Source organism: Pleurodeles waltl, chromosome 8, assembly GCF_031143425.1.
Source record: "Pleurodeles waltl isolate 20211129_DDA chromosome 8, aPleWal1.hap1.20221129, whole genome shotgun sequence".
NCBI lineage: Eukaryota > Metazoa > Chordata > Amphibia > Caudata > Salamandridae > Pleurodeles > Pleurodeles waltl.
In genome coordinates, this window is record NC_090447.1 from 857,887,758 (window position 1) to 857,906,100 (window position 18,343).

General features: G+C 44.5%; 1 protein-coding gene across 1 annotated transcript in view; it reads left to right on the plus strand.

Moving 5' to 3' along the window:
- Nucleotides 1-18,343, plus strand: part of DCT (dopachrome tautomerase) — a 117,033-nt gene that overhangs the window by 92,845 nt on the left and 5,845 nt on the right. The window contains exon 6 of the mRNA XM_069205137.1: nt 11,456-11,591. Within this exon, the coding sequence (XP_069061238.1) occupies nt 11,456-11,591 (136 nt within the window). The remainder of the gene's footprint in view (nt 1-11,455; nt 11,592-18,343) is intronic.

Consider the following 18,343-nt stretch of genomic DNA (forward strand, 5'->3'; position numbering starts at 1 on the left):
TCCTCCCATGGAGATTGGACCAACTACTATATGAATATACTGCTCACCATTTTAAGATGTGTTCAGTTACTACTCTGATCTTACATCTGGAGCACTGGATAGGAATGCTTGTCTGGTCACACTTGCTGTGCATTCAAAGACTTCCCTCTCTCCTCCATGCCACCTCTGTGGCTCCTCCAGCTATTTCAGTCATTTAATTTAAAGCTGTGCTGCCATGACAAGTTGCTTGCAACCCCTCTCCCTGCCCAATAGTTATCTATCGGTTACCTAGCCGTCATATTATCTATATATCTTATCTATGTGTCACCTATCTGTCTAGTCTGTTATCCGTCTGTTATTTACCATCTTTTATCTGTCTTATCTATTTGTTATCTCTGTCCTGTAGTCTATCTCTTATCTGTATCGCTGTCTGTTATGTTATCTGTCTATACGTTCTCTATCTGTTATCTATTTATCTGTTATGTTACCTCCTTGTCTAGTCTGTTATATGCCTGTAATCTGTTATCTACCGTCTGTTATCTATCTCTCGATCTGTCTGTTATCTATGTTTGATAGTTTAAGTCTCAAAAGTATTTCTATATCTGGATGGTTTGGTTTGAGGGACACTTGCAAGAGCCCTTTAAATCCAATTTTATAAATATAGAGCCTTCTCGTTTGCCCTGGGGGCCTTTGTACCCTTTGGCCATCTTGGTGCCATGGGAGCAAGGCTCTGATTGGCTGCCTGCAACACGAGGAAAAATATTGCAGGCAGCCATTACAGGACTATGGGAGTTAGTTCTCTTTCTCTGTGCAATATGTCATGTGGAGGGGCGGCGTGGGTGTCTGGGCTGGGGCTTCCCTGGGCCATGATCACACAATGGCGATTGCTCTTTTTTTTTTTTTTGGTAAATACATTTTTTTTTACGTCCGTCAGGGTTTCCAAAAACTATCATATATATTATTCATCAAAAGAATAAATGCTGTACTCCCGGAGGGGTTCATTTAATTGTCCTTGGCATTTTACCACTTTGCAAACTCCATATTTATTTGATCAGAAATGATTGAGCATTAAAAGATGACATTCTGAAGCCAAAACATAAAAATAAGTACACAGCAAGGGAGAGAAGAAAGAGGAGCAAAACAAATAACTATGAAGAAAGGCATAGGTCTATCCAATACAATAATTACATTAGAACTCTGGGATTGTGCTACCCGCTAGAGCAGCCAATTAAACCTGGACCAAATACGAACACATTTCTTGCTTGCATTCCCCTTGACATAGTTAAAGCTAATTCCTACTTATAAACCTGCTTAAGAGTAGCCCACCACTCACTAACCGCAGGTGGCATATCCAAACTTTAACAATACAAAGCCTTGCTATTATAATAACAAGAGAAAGTAACCTGCTGGCTCCCACATCCACTCCCAATCTAAATCCCAGCATTATTTTCTTATTAGTCAAGTGCACATCCTCTCTAATGCATGGTCCAGTCAGGTGACTGACTTCAGCCTAAAACCCTCTCAATTTAGGACCTGATGCAAACATGTGTACTATATTTGCTGCAGGAATCTTCATTTGGGGGGTCATTACGACCCTGGCGGCCAGTGGTACACTGGCGGTAACACCGCCAACAGGCTGGCGGTGTTCCGCTAGTGTATTATGACTGTGGCGCATTAGCCACGGCCATACCGCTGGCCCCTCCACTTGACCGCCAGGCTTCCACCAGGTGGTCATAACCCCAGGGGAGCGCTGGGGATTGAGTCCCCAACAGCCAACCTTTCCATGGCGGTAAACACTGCCATGGAAAGGCTGGTGGTAAGGGGGACTCGAGGGGCCCCCAGGCACAGCCCCATGGCGCATTTCACTGCCCGAATTTCAGGCAGTGAAAGGCGCGACAGGTGCTCCTGCACCCGCTGCACATCAACATTGCCGCCGGCTCTATTATGAGCCGGCTTCAATGTTGATGTGACTTTTCCGCTGGGCCAGTGGACTGAAACGCTATACCGCCAGCACTGGCAGTATTGTGGTGCCCATGGCTTCGGCGGTCTTTTTTGCAAGACTGCCGAAGTCGTAATGAGGGCCTTAGTCTTATCTATACTGTTATTTTGGGCCCACCAAAGAATCCTACTGGGTGTATAATACAGCATACCTATAGTCTTAAATTGTTGGTCCCTTAGTTAACTAAGAAAACAAGTCACTTGAGAATGCCCCAAACTGCCAAAACGTCTGAGGGAGTGATGGCCTTTCCTAGAGCTATTCTCCATTTTTCGGCAAGTAGAACTATCATTTGCCTGGTATTGACAAAAACTATGTTATACACTACTAATTAAATACTTTCATGGGGAATTTAAAAATCACAAAAGTACAACAGAAAAAATGAGTAAAGCTGTCAGTCTACAACTCACCAAAAAGTAGTCCCTGACCAGCATGTATTTAAAAACAAAAATGAGAAGGAAGCTCGAACAGAGTTTGCAAGTACTCAAATGTACAAAAGCTGCTAAGATCATAAATATGTCCTAAACGGGAGACTCCAAGGCTTGGCCAACCCTTACAGATATTGGCACTCATCATGATCTCTGTGGTCTTTTGAAAAGACCGGCATAATTCAACTGATCTTTTATTTCCACCTGAACTCAGGTGGAATTCTGAGGCCAGTCGTGCTGGCAGTTGGCGGTGCAGAAGCGGTACTGCCACTGGTCCCGCCATGCCAAAAAGAGACCACACACCGTATTACAACCCATAATGTGGCGTGTCCAGATAGTGAGGTGCTGTTGGCGGTAGAAGCGCCAGGGCCTGCCACTTCCCAGACAATCGCCTCGACTAACCAGATAAGTGGATCATCCGACAGGGGAGGGTGTGTGTGTGTGTGTGTGTGTGTGTGTGTGTGTGTGTGAGAATGTCATAAATGTGGGGGAGTGTTTGTGGGTGCCTGTGTGTGTGTGGGGATAGGGGTGAGTTGATGGGGAGAGCAGTTGAGTACATGTATGCAGTGCGGGGTGTGTAAATGTATGCATGCACATGGGGGAGTGAATGCATGAATGTATGCGGTGCAGGGAGTGTGTGAATGTATGAATGTGCATGGGGGAGTGAATGCGTGCGAGAGTGCGATGTTTGTATTAGTGTGAATAGGCATGTATGTCGTGTTTCTGTGGGTCAGTGGAGGTGTTTGTGTAGACGTGTGTGAGTGCATGTGTGCAGGTATGTGGATGTGTGCAAATGTATCCTCGCGACAGGAATGCTTATTCCTGTTGCCAGGGTGCAAGACCGCTAGCTTTTCCACTACCGGTATCATGCCATCTGCTGTGCTGGAGGTGCTCATCTCCAGCCCAGTGGAACACAGTAATGTAGTGGGACGGGTGGAGGCTTGGCGGTTTGACTCCAGCTGCCAGGGTCGTGATGAGGACAATTATCTATAAAAATTAGAGGGCGCATTGGGATATCCCAGAGGCATATCCAGGCCAACAAGCGATACTGAATATTTGACAGATATTTCACCCCAAATATAGGTTATCTCTAATGCACTTAAATTGGACCCAAATAAAACAATTAGGATCCCGATCCTAAATAAAAACATTCTACTCTTGACCGAGCGCCATTCGGTATGGGAATGTGACTTGGTCTTCACTATGCTTCAGAAGCAGAACTCGTAGTTGCCCAACAAAAGCTGCCTAAAAATAGTTTAAAATCCAGAAGCTGAAAGCACCTTGATTAAACACGAGCTTAATAAGACAAATAGCAGGCCTGGCCCTCTTATATCTCCAAAGAAAACTGCTAATAACCCCATCTAATTGCTTAAAGAAAACATTGGTAACTCGTAGGGGTATTGAATGAAACAAATATAAAAACATAGGCAAAATATTAATTGTTATAATACACCGTCCAATACTACCTGTTGGGAACAATGCCTCAATTTTAACCTAGTGGCCGCTGCCAAAAGAGACTCATAATTAACTTTAAATATTTGTGCACTCTGGCTCTTCAGCTGGAGTAAAATACCCTCCTGTTTTTGTGATTGCATTTTCTGGGCAGAATAATGTTAAAGGAAAGATTCTGGCACGTTTCTCATTTTTATTTTCACATTTTTCACCCACAAAATGTAATAATAAAAACTATGCAAGATTTAAGGTCAGAAATGTTTCAATAGAAGTTTCTCAAACATTTTATTTATAAAATATTATTAAGCCTTGCATTGTTTGAATTATTGATGTATACATTTAATGACAAATATTGGTGATTTTTGGAGAAAGATGATTGGTCTGCTTTATATATATTGATATGCTCATCTCTTGATGAGGCTTTAAGGATTATATTTTGGTGTTGCAGAAGGCAGTGCATGGCCAGGGGTTGGCTGTTATAGTTATCTCTAGTAAGTATAACGCATGCCCTAAAACAACTAACTTGCACCTTCAACATAGACAGTGTTGTCATCAATGATGTCACTTAATATGTTGCAGTGATGTTATCAATGATGACATGTAACATGTCATAAGGATGTACTACGAGGTAGACATTTTATCCCCTTTGATGCTGGGCCATACCACCCCCCACCCTGTGATAAGTCTTTTGTTGGCTATGTGAAGTAGTTCACTCTTAGGCCCCCATAGCTTTATGTCCACATATGCTATCCACGCCAAATTCAGGTCCTTTTCTAACATAGTAGGGATTCTAAAGGTACCCAGAGTTTGTGGATTCCCCTCGGAGGAACCAAGAAATTAGCCAAAATATAGCTACATTTTGTCTTTTTGTTTATTTTTTGGGAGGGAAAATGCAAAAAGAGTACAGCAGAAGAAAGTTTTTTTAATTTTTTTTAATTTTATTTTTTTCCCTGCAAATGACATTCATCAATGAAAGGTTTGCAGTGTAAAATCACTACCGTCCCAGCTTTCAGCAGACTTGATTCAGTAAACGAAGTTTTGGCATCTTACTAGGAGATAATCCATTTTCCCCATTTGTTTGTGCTTTCAACCTCCTAGTTCGTGGTGGAAACTGGTATGAAACCCATGGTGGATCCCAGAGAGGTATACATTTCTGAAAACTAGACAAAATTCTGAATTCAGCAAGCTGTCATTTGTGTAGATCTCTTACAGGTTTCTCAAAGAATCCAAGTGTTAAAGAAAATTTAGAAAAAACAGGCATTTGTGCCGTTTTTATTTGTAACTTCTCATCACGATGGCCAATTCAGAAATGCTATATACCATTATATCGGAGACCCTTCTTTTGGGGATAAATAGGGTTTACGGGTTTTCCAAGAACTGGAGGTACCCACAGCCAATAACTGAGCTGCACTTTACAATGTTTTTTCATTGTGTACCAGGTGTATAGCAATTCATATGGTAAAATGTAAATAGTGAAAAGTTGGTATGAAGGATAACTGTCTTTCCCAAATGGGCACTAGAAATGGCGTTTAGAAGCATTGGTTACTTGCGCATCTCTGAATTTGTGGGTACCCATATTAGCATGTGAATTGGTGGGTATTTCCAGAATTACTACTTTCTTAAGCATTGCCTTACATTTGGAAGGTGCAAATGCAGAGAAATATAATTGGGTAAAACATTTTCTTCAATACTGTGTTCCCCCAAGTCTCCCAGGAAAAATGCTACCTCACTTGTGTGGCTAGGTCTAGTGTCCGCAACAGGAAAGTGCCCAAAATGCAATATGCATACATTATATTTTTCCATGCAAAGCTGACCTCTTTTCTTTTCTTTTTTTTTTTTTTTTGTCCTATCTAAGCCAGCACCTAGGGAAAATTGCAAACCTGTGCATTTTTTATAACTAGACACGTAAGGTAATCGAGGATGGGGTGACTTGCGTGACTCTCAACAGGTTTTTAACTGAGAATTCCATACAAACCTCAACATTTGACCCCCAAAAAAAGGTTCCTTTCATTTCAGTGATGGAAAGTTTTGGAATCTGCACAGAACCACAAACTCCCTCCCTCCCACCCAGCATTCTCCTAAGTCTTCTGATGAAAAGGATACTTCATTTGTGTTGGTAGGCTCTGTGCCCGCGACAGGGAATGGCCCAAAATGGAACAAGGATACCTCACATTTTTCCACTCAAAGCGGACCTGTTTTTTTGCAAAGTGAGTAGCTGTGGTTTTTTTGCCCCTGATTCAGTGGGCAGTGAGGGTAACCCTACAAACCTGTGACTTTTTAAAAACTAGACACCTAGGGGAATCCGGGGAGGGGTGACTTGCATGGATCCCATAAAGCTTTTTTACAGACCATGCCCTGAAGAACTCCAACTTAGCCTGAAATCACACATTTTCCTTATTTCTGTGATGGAATCTTCTGGAACCTGCAGGAATCCACAAAATCTCTACCACCCAGCATTCCTCAACTTGTGCCTATAAACATGCTGTGCCACTTGGTTGACTGGGCCCGGTGTCAGTAACACAAACTTATCAAACCAAGGGCAGTGTGTGGGGCCTCCTATTGAGATCGGTTGGATCACATCCTGTCGCTGGCACTAGGCCCAACCACATAAGTGGCACAGCATTTGTATTGGCAGACGTGGGGCAATGGTAAGTGGTAGGAATTTTGTGGATTCCTGCAGGTTCTTGAAGTTTTTATCATGGAAGTCTGAGGGGAAAATATGAATTTTAGTCAACATTTGAGGTTTGCAGGGTGTTGTGGCTAAGAAAATGGTACAGGGTAGATGCAAAGCACACCACCCTGGTCTCCCCCCGGATGTCTAGTTTTCAGAACTGTCTGGGTCTGGTAGGTTTTTCTAGGTGGCAGCCTACTCAAGCCCAAAACGTGCTGCTGTTCACCATTGCAAATGGGATGATATTGGGAGTTAGCCAAACTCTCCTCGACTAATTTGTTAAAGCACCCAAAAAAATAAAATGTCCTTTTGCTTGCCATTGAAATGAGATGCTTTAATCTGCAGGGGAGCAGAAAGACTGCTTACCCATTTTTTATGGGGTGGGGGCATGCCCCAGGCAGCAAGCCCCAAATGGCATGTGCTACCTCTACCAAAAATAAATGTAATCCTGGTGTCTAGTGGGCTTTCTGCCGCCTCCAGGGGGCACATGGGGCAGTTGCCCCCAAATGCCACGCCCCTGAGGGCAGAGCAACTTTTTTTTTTTTTTTTTTGGGGGGTGGGGTGGGGTGGAGATGGGGACATGGCTATGCCCATGCTGGGTAGCCACGACAGTACAAATAAAAACAAAACAAACAAATATAATCACTGGTGTCTAGAGAGCTTTCTGCCCCCCTCCCCCATGGCAAGTTGGTTAATTGCCTCCATCTGCCCCTCCAGGGTGGCAGTAACACTATTTTCCCTATTTAGGGGGGTCAGGAGATGAGGGTAGGCCACACCAGGCTGGGCAGCTTCCACCGATATAGATAGATATAGTCTAATGGGCTTTCTGTCCCCCTGGGGGGGGGGCAGCTGGGGTAATTGCCCCCATGTGCCCCTCCCAGGAGGGCAGAAACCTTGCATCTTGGGTGGGAGGGGAGGTAAGGGCATGACCATGCTCATGCTGAGCAGTCTCTACCAATGGAAAAAAAGAAGTAATCCCTGCTGTCTAGTGGTCTTTCTGAACCATCCACCATCCCCTGAGGGGGTCGATGGAGTAATTGCCCTCATCTGCCCTCTCGAGGGGGTGGGGGGAAGGGCAGGAAACTTTTTTTTAAGGGGGGGTTTGAGGACATGCCCATGCTGGACAGCATGGATGGAGATCTAGATAAAGATATTTTTAAGTAATCCCTAGAGTCTAGCTGGCTTTCTGCTCCTCTCCCCCTCAAGGTGGTAGAAAGGGGGTAATTGCCCCATCTACCCTCACGGGGGGACCGAAAGACTGTTTACCCTTTTTTGGGAGGGGTGGGGGCATAATGGTCAGCCCCCACCTCTACAAATAAGAAAGAAAGATATCCCTGGGGTCTAGTGGAGTTACCCTTGGGGGGAGGGCAGATTGGGTAATTACCCCTCAGAGGGCCAGAAAGACTGTTTCCTTTTATTAGGGCGGAGGGGTGTGGCCATGCCAAGGCACGACTCACCCCTACCAAGAAAAGAATTAGAGCAAATAATCCCTGGTGTCTAGTGGTTTTCTCCCCTTCCCAATGATAGCTCTCCTGTGTGATTCGGTGCTCAGAGGGCCAAGATAGCCCCCTGAGCACTGAAGTAGTGAAAGTGAAGTGAGCCGATATGCTCATTTCACTTTCACTGTAATGACGTCAGCCCACCATGCACGCCTATTGTCATCACAGTGAGGAGAAAAAATGCCTCCGGTGGCTGGGGAAGCTCTTCCCCTGCTCCCGAGGCTCAAACATAGGAAAATAAATTCCTCTGCTGGTAACAGAAGAGGGATTGAGTGTTCTTGTGCAGAGGAAGGAATGGTTTACTTATCTGCACACGAGCACTGGTGCTGAGGACAGAACCGTTCTGCTCTCAGCACCGACTTGGTTAAAGGAAATTAAAACGATGCACCCAAAAAACTTGTTATACAGCAGATAAGGCACATACTGCATGGTCATAGCAGTGTAACTTAGTGAGTCTGACACAGCTGATGCTGGTTTCCAATCACATATTCCCTCTTCCGGCCATAAATTATTTCCAAGAGAAGCATGCTAACGTAGGCTAATTGGGATGCTAAAGTGCATGTGCTCTCTCCTCTAAACATGGTATAATTGGCTGACACGTGTTAGGCATATTCAATTTACTTGTAGTTTACTTGTAAGTCCCTTGTAAAGTGGTATGCCATATACCCAGGGCCTGTAAATTAAATGCTACTAGTGGTCCTGCAGCACTGCTTGTGCCACCCACAGAAGTAGCCTTTCAAACCTGTCTCCGGCCTACCACTTCAAGGTCTGTGTGCATATTTTACTGCCACTTGGACTTTTCATTTAAAACTACTTGCTAGGCCTCAGACGCCACCTTTATTACTCATAGGTCAATCCTAACGTAGGCCCTAGGTAGCCCTATGGGCAGATTGCTGTGTAAGTAAGTTAGGACATGTACTATTATGTTTTGCATGTCCTAGTAGTGACAAACGGGTTGTTTTGTTTTTCACTACGGGGAGGCCTGCTCCTCTCATAGGGTAGCATTGGGAACTCCCTTATATCTGTTTAAGTGGTAATTCCTGATCAGAAAGGAATAAGTTTGTCATGATTGGTATGTTGATAATAATCAATCCTACTTATTGGTGAAGTTGGCTATCACATTACTATTTTAGAAAATCCACATTCCGAAAGTAGGCATTTCTCTGTGCTTATAACAATGTGTTTTACAGCTGGTCACCAATACACATCTGGCCTGGATGACCGCTACACTTTGTGCATAATGTCTATACAGCCACAACACAGGAAGGGCTGGGTGCGGCGAGATACATCTGCATACTGATCGTCTTCCTCGGCTGGGAGAGGGCGAGGTGGTTCATACTTAAATGTCAATAGGTTGTTTCCTGCCTTCACACAAAGGGCTGAGTACCTTCTACTGATTGTCAGGACCCAGGGCTGGGCTGCAAGGGATCTTTGTTCACTTCAGAGGGCTCCTTTTAAGTCACCCCTGCATCAAAGACCTAATTGAGTATGACTACTGGGTCTTTGACCCCATGTTTTTAGACACAGGATGGGGCTTGTAACAAGACAATGCTGGCTCTACAATCTTCACTTTGCCAGAGGACTGCTGTGATGCCAGGAGGAATTTCCATTTGGACTACTTGCTTTGCTGTGTTGGATTGCTTCCTGCAGGGCTGCTCGAGGAACAGACTGTGTAACTGTACTTTTTATGCTGGCCTGCCTACTACTCTTTGTTTGCCCAAGTGTTCTCCAAGGTCTTGTTGGCTTGCCCCCTGTTCTCCACAATCTCAGGGCAATAAAAGATTGCCCCCAGCACCTCTACCATGGGACTCTATTCCCTTCGAGTCTGGCAGGGACGTGCTCTGAAAAGGAGTCGTGATTAATTGCTTTTTGTTCTAAGTCAGCGTGTGGTGTGCTCTGTTTATTACTTCGATAAGCTCATGGTGAGCGCTTCATTCTCCAAGGAGCTGCTTGTCTCAGCTTTGCTTTCTTCCTTGGACAAGCACCTCCAGTTGGGGCCGTTCACCACTGGTGTGCTCGGGTTCTCACTCCTCTGCTGGAGGCTGCTAAGTGAGGTGTGTGGCCTCAGAAGGAATGCCCTGTAAAGTTCAGAGTGCTCCAAGTAAGGTTGCTTTCAAGAAGTTATTCGGCAGGTGCCCGTCAAGCTCTTTTTCTGGTGCATGAGGACCAGTGGATACTCCCCTCTGTTCTGGGAGCAGAGTGGACCTCCAGCACCCTCCTTGGTCCCCCAGTTCCACTCTCTCTAGCAGGAGAGAAATGCCACAGCAGCAAGAGAATCCCCATGAGGGTCACGGGCGGCACAGAGGAACTCCGCTGATATTGTGTTGTATGCAAGGCCTGGCCTTCAAAAGAAGACGCGCCAGCATTACTTTCCCTGTAGTCTCTCTGGGGGAAATGCCCCAGGGCAACTTGGGTTGCTGACGCTGCACTGCCTGCTCTGCTGGGGAGCTCCCGGTGGCATTTTTCAGGAGAGTGAAGTCTGCTCCTTGGCAGACACTGGACCCATGTACTGTGAGCAACTCAGTCTTCAGCAGCTACTCTGCATGCTCGTGGGCAGCTGCGCATGGCTATTCTGCACACGGGGGACCAAGCGAGGTCTACCCACTATAATCTATGTGTATGCCTCTTTCCCCCCCCCCCCCCAACTCCCACCCCCCCAAACACACATCCATCCCCTCCCCTTTGGGCTGTACCTTGGGACACTTGGTTAGTTTTAGCATTCCGGGTGAGACCTATACATTGGACCCTTAGTGCTGCATTTAGGACCTGCTTGGTTTAAGGTAATATAGGTCGCAGGTATGCAGGGACTTCGTGACCTACATGTAATACCCAGGTAGCACATAGTTTAGTAGGAGCGCAGGCACACTACGCCCTGTATTGTATGGTGATACTGATGTCGGTCACTACTCTCTATCCTGCCGAAGGCAAGAATAAAAAGTATCTGAGTAACAGCATTGAATGCACAATATTGGATTCATCTCGTTTTGGTATTGTTTTATATACAATATAGTATATATTTTTATATACTCCTGTGTGAAGTCTTCTTGTTGTGTATTTATTGTGTGAGTGTGTTGCACAAATGCTTTATACATTGCCTCTGATGTTGAGCTTGCCTGCTCTGTGCCAAGCTACCAGAGGGTGAGTGCAGGTTATCTTTAGTGTGTAACTGACTTGCCCTGTCTAAAGTGAATCCTGCCTGGCTTAGGTGCATACCCTAACCAGTCGGAAACCCCATTTCTAACAATCTGCATATAATGTAAGCATTTCAAACTTTTTCTCAAGTCTCCTCTATAGCTAGAATGAATGATTTTAGAAAACTGAGTCAGTTTGTGCCTATTGCTTCTAATTATTGCTCTCTGAACTGCTTGCCTTGTTTATAGGGGAGCTTTCCATGTACTGTAATTCATGAAATAGTTTGTCTTCCTTTCAGAAATGCCCTTGAAGGGTTCGATAAACCAGATGGAACATTGGACTCGCCTGTGACAAGCCTTCACAACCTGGTTCACTCCTTTCTAAATGGAACAAATGCTTTATCTCATTCTGCAGCCAATGATCCCATCTTTGTGGTATGTTGTAAAGTTGTAATTGTGGCTTTTTATGTTCCATTTCACCTTTTGCATTCTTGCTCAGAAAGGACTTTCTTCTCTACCACCCGTTAGCTAATTTTATTGTGACTTTCTTACACTGTTTGAGACCAATTTGAAACTGAATTCCAAGGTGTTGTCCTTGCATATTATGTTTGTACTTTGCTCCTCAAACGTCAGACCTCTTGACCCGGGTTTGGTTACACCACCTGTAGTAGGGCGAGGCAATCAAATCTTCAGTGTACTTCCGACTCCTTCTGGTGAGCCTTTGTCCCTCAAGGACACTCTGTGGTTTTGTTGGGTCTTTCCCTGGCACAGTCTGTCCTGGTCTGACTCATTGCCAGACCTGTACGAACTCCAGTACAGACTTTAACTCTGGCCCAAGAGTCAAAGCATGTACTGGAGCCAGTGCTGTTTGATCCAGTGCAGATGCTTTGCAGGACCCCAAATCAACATCTACTCTAATTCAACTGATGTCATACTATGAAATGACTTAAGTGCAACTAGTGGTCATGCAGCCTGACTTTAACCTACTGCTTCTAATGTATCACAACTATCTGCAGATGTTCCTTTTTCTTTTTGGTTTTGATTATGATCCTGTACCATAGCAGGGTTCATCTCCCCGATAAGGATTATAATAATGAAGACTATGGTAAGCAGTGTTGCTTGCACCATCATAGTTATACTGATGATGCATTATACCCGGATTTAATAAACTCCAGTAGGCTTGGTGCCTCTCTTGAGACTGAGCTCGACTCACCACATGGGTCACCCTCTGAAAAAAAAGCTCATTTGCAATGGTGGTTTGGTTGGGCAACTAAAGTACTAGAATTACAGCTGCCTTCCATTCAAGCTATAACGATTGTTCGTGCTGAAATTCTGTAGTCTGGGCCAGCAACATAGGAGCCGATGCTCCCATTTAATGATGGTCTCCCAAATACCTCGACAAAACCATGTTCTTACTCACTTTTTAGTCTGCAAGTGGACAGGTGACATAGGCCGGCACTTGAAACCAGGATTTTCTCACCAAGCATCCTACTCCAGAAAGTTGTATTGTGAAGTCCTCAACCTTCATGGTGGATCCCAATTCATCTCTGACCAGTGCTTCTGGATAGGGAATCTAAAAGGATTGATGCCTTTTGTCAAACATATGTTCTCTTTTGCTGGCCTGGCACTGAGGGTCCATAACTGTAGTTTGTCTAGGCTGCTATGCAGCATGCCCTTCAGGACATAGCCTGCAATATCTTACCAGATGTTCCAGGGGCCTCTTTGCAGCATCCTACCAGTCCTGGATCGTGTGAGCCAAAGTTTGTCATCCACCCACACTTGGATACCATGAACTGTATTGGCAGGGCAGCCTGTACCAGTATTGTTCCCTGCAGACATGCCAGAGACCGTTTAATTTTCCAGTAATGTCAAGAGGTTGCTACTGAATATGCCCTTTAACTGGCTCTCTATTCTTCAGAGAAAAAACTAACTCTGTTTTGGAGCAGTCTAAAGATCGCAGAACTAGATTGCATTGCTTGGGACTGCTAGCTTAGCTTCTACAAATCACTTTTCGCTCCGCATCTGCAAATTCAGAGGCTATTCCAGGGGGCTGGCATTTGGGCAGTGACCGCTTTCCCAGCCAGTGATGCAGCAGACAGCCCAGTCATTTTCAGGGCCTGCAGGTTCTTAGCTGGCTCTGTGCAGGTGAGGAGATGCACCAGTTCTTCAACCCCTCCTCTCCCGGCTACGATGGCCAACAAACCATGTTAGTTTGCCCTCTGTGCTGGATCACTAACCAGTGGGGGGGCAAAGGATCTGGCACTTCCTCCCGGATTGGTGCTTGATCATATTTGACAGAAGGCTTCATACTAACTGTACCAAAAGGTTTTACCCTACCTCTTTCTCTTCTCCCCACCCCCATCACTCCTACACACAATCAGATTTTGTGAGAGTATCTGTCCATCCTGCTGCAGGAGGTACACTGGTAGCTCCTCAAGGATGTCATAGATGGTGCTGGACTCTGAGAAAGCATGTTTTATTTCCTGCTACTTTCTTATCCTGAAAAGTTGGGGGCCCTCACACTTACCTTTTGGTCTGACACCGGAATGCCTTTGTGCCAGGGATGCTCACTTTGACTCAGTTCCTTTCTGCGCTGAACGGAGGAAACTGGATGGCAGACTTGGCCTTGCAGGTACATCAGCAAGCAAGGTGTTGTAGGGCCCTGTGCCAAGATACTTTTTTTTTTTTGGTAGCAGGAGCACGAACCACCTAACAGGTTCCCTGAATACCACAGTGGACGAAGTGAGCAGATGTTGTCTGGCAGACAATGAGTGGAACCTGAACTCTGAGGCTGTGCAGGAAATCTTTGGCTAGTTGTGAGAACCTGGTCTAGATTTTTTTACTGCTGTGAGAAATTGAGCAACAGGCACAATCCTTGTAGCAGGAGAGACAAGCACGTTTTTTCTGATCGCCGCTCCTAAGGTTCGTTTGTGTCTATTTTTAAATTAACGCTCATCTTTTATTGTGTTTGTTTTTCTTTTGAAATAATCCCTTTTTTTTTTTTTTACTTTTTATAAAAATACTTTTATTGATCAGGGGATACGGGGAGAGGAGGCTTCCTCCATTTATAGGAGTGCCGTGGAGACAGTGAGCAAAGGCTTTTCTTTTTTACACATATGACAGGAAGTGAGGGTCAGTAAGAGCCCTCCTTCCGGTTGGGACCGCAAGTTAGCGGTCTAGTGGTTGAGGATTACTCGGTCTGGGCCTCGTTCCTCGGGCATAAATGTGCCGGAACGAGCGGCTGCGCCGCTGGCACCCAGAAGGGGTGCCAAAGGCAAGCCAGTCTGCGCCCGCCTGCACCCGAACGGGGCCAGAGATGCTGCCCTTTTTCACAATTGTGGAATACTCTGGGGAGAGGAAAAATATAGAAAGTCCTTACTCAAGCCTACCACTATTGGAGTTTCTAAGTCTTCAAGCAAGGGTGGGACGTTTTGGACCTGTGAGACATGCAATTGGTCTGCCCAAGTCCCTACAGAGGCAACAGAGGTAAGAAGTCAGGACATTAGGCCTTTAGGGTTGGGGGAGGAAGAAATGAAACAGAAGGCAGATTTCAATCACATTCAGTATGCCTTAATAAATGCTCGGTCCCTCCCCAAACACAAATTGGAAATCAGCTAAATGATTGATAATTGGCAGATCGATTGTTTATTTATTACTGAAACTTGGGGTAAAGTAAAATCTGACCTAGACTTTATTGTCGCCTCCCCACCAGGATTTACTTATTATAGACTTGATAGACCTCAGAATAGGGGGGGTGGTTTGGCCATTATCTGTAGATTTACGCTTGTGTGCACATGTACCAGTTCTTCCACTGAAACGTGTGAGGCAATGGCCTTTAAGATTTCCCAAAATAGTGGGGTATTATTGGAGGGCCTGTTGATATATTGGCCGCCAGGACTGCCTTAAAATTTCTTACAGTCCTGGTCCAAGTTGATAGAACCTATAGTCCTGTCTCCAAAAGCTGTTATATTGGGTGACTTTAATATCCACTTTGATGAGACATCTACTCCTATGATCCGTGAATTTATAGACTCTATGGAGGCCCTGGATTGGACCCACAGAGTCTCGTAAGCAACCCATATTGCAGGACATATTTTGATGGGGTTTTTGCACAAGCCTTTCAACAGGTGGATGTAACCATTGTGCAGCTGAGCTGGACGGATCATAACCTGTTGAATTTTAAACTTGCTTCTAAGATTCTCTGTGATCTTAATTTGGAAATGGGTAGAGTGGTTAGGCTATGGAAACAGGTTAAAGCAGAGGAATTAGGCCCAGCCTTAGAAGTTGGCTGGGATAAGGTGAAGAATTTAGCCTTGCCCCTGATTGATAGCTTTCAGAATGGAGTGGAAATGACTATGGAACTACTGGTGCCCCCTACATTTAGGAGACCCAATAGTCAAAAGAAACTAGGTCACCCTTGGTTTACAATGGAGCTCAAACTCCTTCAAAGAAAGTACCAACAGCAGGAACGTCGGTGGAAACTCAATCCAGTACCTGAGGAAAGGGTGCCCCTTAAGTCCACTCTAAAGGTTTATAAAGCAGCACAATTCATGGCCAAATCTAATTTCTATACTACTAAAGTAAAGGAGGCAATAAATACCCCCAGGGAACTTTTCAAGACGACTAAGGCTTTATCTGTGCTCCTGAAGCCCGCTGGTTTAGAAAATTCTCAGGAATTTTGTGATAAGGTTGCTATGCATTTTGAAGAGAAGATTTTACAAATACATGGCAACTTTGATCCCCAGGACATCTCTGGAGTATTACCTTCCGTGATACCTGTGAGTTCCACTGTAAGTGGCCAATCACTGTTGTCCTATTTCCAACCCCCTACTATGGATACTATTAAAAAGGGGATTCTTGAAATCAAGTCTGGCTCCCCTCTTGTCCGTGTCCTCCTATCTTTCATTTGGTTCCTGACTTGATGGCATGGATGCTAGTTCCCATCTATCAAGAGGTAGTAATGTCTGGGGTGTACCCTTCCATTTGGAAAGAAACGATAGTGGTACCCCCTAACAAAAAAACAGACGGTGATAGCCAGGATTTGAGTAATTTGCGGCCAATAGCGCGTCTCCCATATTTGGCAAAGATTTTAGAAAAAAAATTGAATTCGGAACTGGCTGAGTTTTTTTTTTTTTTAACTGAAGCAGAAGTCCTTGATGTTTCCCAACATGGTTTCAGGAAAGTGCACAGTACTGAAAGAGGCCTGATATCTTCCTCCGATGCGATTGGGAGGATAGTTGATGAAGGCCAGCGGACCATTCTGGTTCTAGATTTATCTGCAGCCTTCAACGCTATCTCTCCTATATTGTTGACGTCTCGTCTGCATCAAGTGGGAATAAGGGACCAGGCACTTAAGCTCTTGGAGTCCTTTCTTACAAATAGATGGAACACAGTTAGCTGTAGTGACTTTAAATCTACACAATATATTTTGCTTTGTGGGATCCCTCAGGGAACTTCCCTTAGCCCCACATTGTTTAATGTGTATGTAGCGCCATTGGCTAGTTTAATCCACACTTTTGGTTTTATTCCATCTTCCTACGCAGATGACTCCCAGCTTATTATTCCTATTAATCAGCCATGGGAGGAGGTGGCAGATCGGTTTAGTAACTGTATGCTGGCAGTGAGTAAGTGGATGAATATCAATTGGCTTAAAATGAATGCCACCAAAACTGAAATTTTATGTTTTGGACTTGGGAAAGAATTATGGAACATACGATGGTGGCCCTCTGAATGTGGCAATTGTCCCGTGCCCTCTACTGTTAGTAGGAATTTGGGCATTTTGTTTGAACAATTATCCTTTAAAAAGCAGGTTAATCATACAGTAAACATCAGTCTATGGTCCATTAAAATGCTCAGAGAAATCTTTCCTTATCGGTCACATGAATGGAGAGTATCTGCTATTTTGGCACTGGAGATGTCCAAGATGGACTACTGCAATGCCTTGTTCCTTAATTTGGACAAGGGGCTGATTAACAGACTCCATTTAGTCCAGAATTCCGCTGTCAGAGCGGTTCTCAATCTCCCGCAGTGTATATCAGTTAGAGAGAGTCTTAAGAAATTACATTGGTTGCCAGTGGCGCAGCGTATACAGTTCAAATCTCTCTGTCTTACATTTAAGGCAGCTCCTGGATTAGGACCACAGTATTTGACTTCTAGACTTCACTGGTATATACCTAAAAGAAACCAGAGGTCTTCCCAAGCTTATCGGATACAGGTCCCTCGAACCTATAAAGCTAAATGGGGGGATAAAGCTTTTACTGTGGCTGCTGCCAGAGGGTGGAATTTGCTCCCTTTGAATATCAGGCAAGAACCCTGTTATGTGAAATTTAGGAAACTGGTAAAAACTTGTCTTTTTCCTCGTTAACATCTTGGTGCCTTATGACCAGTGTTTCAGTTCTTTCTTTTTTTTGTTTCTATCTTTATTGTATGTTTTATAACTTATAATCTTTCTGGTTAGCGCCCTTCTACTGTGTTCTTTTCCTCTCACGTTCTCTCCTCCTAGCACTTTGATGCTCTTCTGAGTAGGAATGCGCTCTATAAATCACGGCATACATACATACATAGCAGTGTACCATTAAAAAGTCACTAAATGAACCTGTGCTTATCCCTCTGGTAGCTTGCCACAAAAAGTAGTCAGGCTTAACTTGGAGGCAATATGTAAATATTTATGTAGTACTCACAGTATTAAAGTGAAAACATAGCAAAAGAAAAATCCCACATCAATTTAGAAAAAAAAATGAATAAATTATTTGACACCAAAGTGACAAATCCAATCAGCACAATCTGAGAGATACACTTTTTTTAAGGTTTCACATGAGTATAGTGCCTGAAAGCACAAAGCCACTCACAGCTATCTGGTCGTGTGAGACAAGGTGAAAGTCACGAGTTCAGGTGACTGCGATGGAGCATGAGCTGGATACAGGGATCGGGTTTTTCAGGCTAAAAACGTTACCTTCTAAAGTCTAGCACAAAACATTTCGTTCATTCTGGAGGGGGCCGCAAGAATCAGGGAGCATCAAGGATGGTTGCTGCTATAGTATGAAGAACAAGCCTGGTATTGCACAGAGTTGTTGTATTAGCTTGAAGATCTTGTCGGGAGTCACGGATGGTTGATGCTGGAGATTCATGTTGACAGTTAATGCTGTAGAACGAAGTGCAGATCTCGTGTTGCTAGTCAGCACTGTAAT